At 33.9% G+C, this 6,000-nt stretch overlaps 1 protein-coding gene across 2 annotated transcripts; it reads right to left on the reverse strand.

Moving 5' to 3' along the window:
* Positions 1 to 532: 532 nt before the first annotated feature.
* Positions 533 to 5,116, reverse strand: LOC142626712 (myb family transcription factor MOF1-like). Of its 2 annotated transcripts, none has more exons than XM_075800423.1 (6): positions 4,422 to 5,116; positions 4,259 to 4,335; positions 4,074 to 4,110; positions 3,344 to 3,512; positions 2,913 to 3,159; positions 533 to 1,077 (listed from the first exon to the last, which is right to left on the reverse strand). In XM_075800423.1, exons 1-6 carry the CDS (start codon positions 4,549 to 4,551, stop codon positions 796 to 798), a joined length of 942 nt encoding a protein of 313 aa, XP_075656538.1. In that variant the 5' UTR covers positions 4,552 to 5,116; the 3' UTR covers positions 533 to 795. The 2 variants fall into 2 exon arrangements, with proteins under 2 accessions (XP_075656538.1, XP_075656537.1); XM_075800422.1 differs by having other exon boundaries at positions 3,344 to 3,515; positions 4,422 to 4,688.
* Between the last annotated feature and the right edge of the window lie 884 nt (positions 5,117 to 6,000).

Consider the following 6,000-nt stretch of genomic DNA (forward strand, 5'->3'; position numbering starts at 1 on the left):
GCCTCTATCCCAGAGGATTGGGAGAGATTCAATTTGGAATTGGGAGCATTTGAGAGATCTTCGCAAAGAGAGCATTCCAAACGCACTACACTCAATTCAAACGACATTTGTACGCCTCAATTCAATCATGTCCAAGATAATTCTCATAAAATTTTAATTTTGAAGTTATTTATTTGCATCTCCACCATCATGTTATTACATTTAGGCTTAAGCTCAAACTAAATGAATTTGACTTATTGCTAAAATAAACAAATTGTTCCCAAACCAAGCTCATAATGTACATGAACAACTCAATTCGATTTTAGCCCTATCCTCCTTGCAATGGTTCTAGAGAGCAGTGATACTTGAGAAACAACAAAGAGCTTCAGAAAGAAAAGCTTAATTTACTATGTTACAAATCCTCTTGAAGACATCTACATCCTCGTATGTCCAAGTGTAAAAGCATGCAAAATGTTTATAGACACTACTTTTTTTAATAACTGTTGAAATGAATAATCACAATAGCGTCAATAGTGAATCCAAGTAAAAGTAATGTTTCTCTAATCACAATAGGCCATATAAATAGTCATGAAAAATATTGTGTTCCTAACATTACACAATTTTGGACAGTGGTAAACCAGATTTCAGGTGCCAAAATCAAATTGAAGTTAAACTCTTACATAAGGCTCCAAATATAAATATAAATATAGATCATGTCCATGAAAGTCGGTGAGTGAAGCTGAAAAATTACAAAGAACGAAGAAATTTTGAAAGAGCATTATGGGAACACGGTAAAAGATGAATTTTACATTAACATTAGTTACCACATAGAGCTATAGATAGGTCTAGGTTAATACTACGTTTTCCGGAAGATGAGCTGGAGCAATCTTTATAATAAGATCTAGAATAGGATGAGATTGCCTCACTGATCTCGCTCATGGAAGAAGCATTGCTTTTCTGGGAGGACGGATGAGGCAATGAGAGCGATAATGACAACTCGCAACCACCAACTTCTTGTTCTTGGGCACTTCCCCTTCCATTGTTCTCATGTTTAGGCCTTCTTTCTGGGGTGTGCTTTTGATCCTCTAGACTTGATACCTGTTAAACAACAAAGTTAAGAGGTTGTGATAACAAGTTTATGGTTTATCAAACACATGTTGAAGGAAGGTTTTGCTCGTGCAAGTTTATTACTTGATGGCGTATATGTTAGTGTTGATACTTTGTATCGAGGATAATTTTGTAAATGTCATAAGAAAAAATATAAATACATGTGAGGAGAAACTTTACGAGTACTGATGCTTCCAAAGCTATAACTATAAAATTACAAAAATGTTTGGCAGATAGGGGCAGGTGAAAAAGTCATTTACCAATAACGTTGTAAGCATTTTTTTTTCAAGATCACTAGGTAGCCTTATAAATGAATGACTTTATCTTCTCTTGGCTGCTTGTAAGCAAAAGTAGCAGTAAAATTTAAAGAGCATTCAATTCAACTCAGTTACTCTACTAGCTTTAATTGGGAACTGTAAGTCATATTTATGGTAAAAAGAATTAAGGATAGTAACTATTTCTAGTAGAACTACAGCAACTCATGTAAATTTGAACCTCCAGTAGCTTTAAGTGTCTCATTAATCAAATTTTACGAATAAAGCCACAACAGTTCCACATAAGCTGATTACTTCTAGAAATAAATTTCAAAATACTTCCAATTGAAAACTTTGAGCTGAATTGGAAGAAATAAACTTGCAAGATCAAGTGGGAACAACCCAATAAATCAAATCATGAGGTAGTCATACTACTAGAAAATCCCCATTACATCCAATGCAACTCTCAGCCCCAATGCAATAATGGTCCATTTGACCATTCCTATTTTATACCAAAGAATGTATCAGGTATACCAACTACCAATAAGAGACCGTAACCATTTTTGCAGCCATGCAATTAATAATAATAAATTATAATATTTGATTGGGGAAGGGGGGACATGGAAGGGCATAGAAAATAATAATTTTTTTGGTAAGTATTTTATTCAAGAACTTCTCAGATACTTCATATCTAACACTGATTTTGAAAACTCAAATAAAAACGTGAGATAGTGATTTTAAGGTGAAAAATAAGTTTTATGCTCAATATTTCCATGCCCTAGACGGAGAAACATGACTGACACGTGACCATTTTAAGATGAATGTTGTGCCCATGTCACCTCCAATGACAGATGTTGTAAAGTTGAGGCTTGATGCTAGTGAAAGATTAGTGAGTATACAATTTGTCTATAGAAAATCACAATTATAGACCAAAAGCGGATTCAGTAAGTAAATGTTGTCTGGATGATAATGTTTTATAAAAGACAAAAGAAAGACAACAAAATGAATGCAGAAGCAAATGCCTAGTCACTATAGTCCTCTTACAACTATTCACCAAACAAGCATCTCCACGGAAAGGAAAGGACAAAAGAGGGGGAAAAAAGAAAAAGAAAAAGGTATATATAAAAAGGATTCCAAGCACTGTAGCTTCCTATCTGTAAGTTTTGCGCATTTATATATAAAAAAGAACTGGTATGTGAAAGATCAGAGATTTTTCATTTCATTTAACATTGCAGCCTAGAAAGTACTACACCACTAGTACTAAAGTTAAACGCTCTTCCCAATAGCCGTGGAAGTAAGAAAACGCAATGTGACAATACAAGTGATGCTTATTTCCCTGAAAAGCATGGATATTCCATGCTTCTCTACTGGTCATAAGATAAGAGCATTGACAGAATCATATAATTTTTTTCTTATTAAAAAAAAAAAAAAAGCCCTCTTTATATATACCATATATCTTGGTAGATATTGAAACCAAAAACTAAAAATACACTCAACCCATTAAAAAAGCTGCTAAAAGCAAATAGCAGAGAAAGAGAAAGAGAGATGCATATATTCTTTTTGATAGTATACCTTAAGGAAATGAGATTCTTGCACCGCATATTTGACAGAGTTGAGGTTGTAAAGATCTTGTGGCAGAAAGAAGGCTGGGGATTGAGGCTGGGTCTGCCATCTTGAACCCCAACCCTCTTTTATTCCCTTATGCTCAGCCATGGCCCGCATGTAATCATCAAAAGAGTACGGATTTGCGACTGTCTCATTTATTCTTTGGCTGCATTGCAGGCTCTCAGAGATTGAACTCATCGTTTCAATTCTAGCTCTGAGGGGAAAAGGAAAACACATAAGAATTCCATTTCAATAAGAGAATAAAAACAAGTTTGAAAAAGCAAAGAAAGATCATGCAATCCTTTAGCTATTCTTTTTGTTTCTTTCTTTACACTATTGTAGAACCTTTTCTTAACATTTTTAAAAGTGTGAACTATAACAAGCAAAGCAAAGCTGACCTTTTTCGAGGGGGAGGAGTACAGTAGGTGAAGGGAGAATCTGATTCTTTTCCAATGGGGAATTTTGACAATGGATGAAAACCCACATCATTCACTTCATCAACACACTCATCATCATCATCATGCTCCTCAAAAGATTGTTTTCTTTGCTGATGAGTAGAACCTCTATCTGCTGCACAAAAAGGCTTTAGAACAAAGTAAAGGTAAATGGGTCCTAACTAGTTACCATTAAAAGCGCCTTTGATTTGAAAAATAATAATAATAATTACTGAGATCTTAAGTGACAGATGTAAATGAGGGTTGTGGCTTTCTTCAAATATGCCAATACTAGAAGATCTGAAAAGATAAAGGTTTTCTTTTGTTCTCATCTATTTTGGCATCAACTAAATAGAAAGAAAAAAAAAATTAAAAATTAAAAAGGAATAATAAATGAAGGGATCCAGACACTCATTACCAAAAGATATGGTATCATGTGAGTCCATCAATTGAGATTCTGAAGTACCAATAGAGGAAAATATTATGGATGGTCTTAAGTAGAATAATGGTATATAAAATAGAACCTAAAAAGGTAAACTGTTAAAAACAGTTACCTAAAGAGATAAGGAGCTTTGGTAGCTAAGGAATGTGTGTAATGCATGTTATTCAAATGTTTCTGCTAAAAAACCAGGAAAAAATAAAAATAAAAAAAGGAAGGGAAGGAGGGGAGAAGGGTTTAGAAAGCTTAGGTTACCTTGTCTGCTCAAGTCACCCCTCATGCTTCTATACATCTGTTGGAACAAAGAGAAGCCATGCAAACAAGCCAAAAGAAGGAAATTATATAATATGCTTGAAATTTTGAACCAACACAAAAGGTTTTTTTTTTCTTTTTTTAAACGAAGGAGTAGAACAAGTTAACAAAAGGAAAGAGAAAAGAACCTGGAGATGGCTCTTGACATGTGAGATAGTTAGTCCTTTGACATCCATCAATTGAAGAACAAGCTTAGGTGTAGCCTCTACATAAAAAGAAAAACAAGGACATGAATGAAAGAAGCCACAGAAGGAAACAAAAAGCAGTGAGACAGAAAGAGAAATTACTTACTGTGATGGCCACCAAGCCTCTCAATGGCATGAACAAAACAGTGATGGAGTTCAGGAGTCCATCTCAAGCGAGGCACCTTTGATCTTATGTACTGCCTCACAGCCCCATTTCTCCCACAACTACTACTCATCTTTTGTCCTCTTGATCTACACACTTTTGCTAATTCTCCTCAAACACTCTTGAATATCCAACAAAGTCTCTATTTTTACACTTCTAAACAAGATTTCACCGCCTGGGTTCCTCTCAGATCCCCTTAAAATGCTCAACTTTACACCCTTTTCCTCTCAGACTCTCCAAAAAAAAAAAAATTTAAAAAAAGGGCTTCTGGGTTTGGTTTGGCTCCTAAAAACAGTACAGTGCTACGATATTCTTTGAAACCCGTTGGGACTGTCTGGGTTCAAATATATACGCACACGCACACAGACCTTTAAAAGCAAGAAGGAAAAAATAAAGACAAACAGAGAGAAAGATTAGAAGTGAAAAGGAAAAGACGAAGGGTGAGGCTGAGAGAGAGTCTGTAAATTCCTTAAAGGGGTTCTGAAAATACCTGCTGGCTGTTTCTGCTAGCTTCTGATTCAACCCCCCCTGCTTGCACTGCAAAAGAAAGAAAGATATATATATATATATATATATATCTTTGCATAATAGTAAAAAAAAGCAAGCTGGATATGAAAACAGAAAATTCTCTGAGACTTACAAATATATATATAAAAATATATATTTATATATATCACGAGCTTCTGAATTCGTATCCTGCCCTTCTAAGCCTAAATCATTACCCCTACACAGTACCACAACTGCCTTGCTTTGACCTCTCTCTCAGTCTCTCTCTCTCATAAAGTCTCTCTCATAAAGTCTCTCTCTCTCTCTCTCTCTCTCTCATAAAGAAGTCTATACTATCTATCATACGCCAACGTCGTCATGACCCAACGAAAGTCCCCATGAAAGAAAAAAATTATTCTTCAAAGACATAAAAATAAAAATGTGTTTTGGTTTTGGGACACACCCATCTTAACTGTACGCTATAGAGGGCGCCCTTGTATTAATTTTCCAAGAAAGACAATTTTGCCTTTACTGTATGTAGGGTAGGGTCAATTAATTGGAAACCATATCTGGGGTTCCCCAAGTCCTATACTTTTTTTCTTATTTCTTGTTGAATAAATATGAACTCATTTATTGATTTTTGTTTCCGTTTTGGCATTTTCCCATTAAGATAACAATAATTCTTCCAACACACAAAATTCTATAATGTTTTTTTACTATTATTGAGGTGGTACACAAAAATTTATAATGTTTTTTTTGCTATTATTGAGGTTTTTTTTTTTTTTTGATGAGATGCTATTATTGAGTTGGTATGTTGTTATTAATCTTAAAGTGATATCAAATTATTTTAAATAATTATCAATTATAAGGTTATATATATATGTGTGTATATAAAAAATTATTTAAAAAATTGTGTCAATATTAAAGAATGTACCTCATGAATTCTTTTGGTATAAAATTACTACAATTTTTTATCTTTTGGACATTCCATAAAATTATTATTATTATTATTATTATTATTATTATTATTATTATC

The sequence above is a fragment of the Castanea sativa genome, chromosome 3, assembly GCF_040712315.1.
Source record: "Castanea sativa cultivar Marrone di Chiusa Pesio chromosome 3, ASM4071231v1".
In the NCBI taxonomy this organism is placed as follows: domain Eukaryota; kingdom Viridiplantae; phylum Streptophyta; class Magnoliopsida; order Fagales; family Fagaceae; genus Castanea; species Castanea sativa.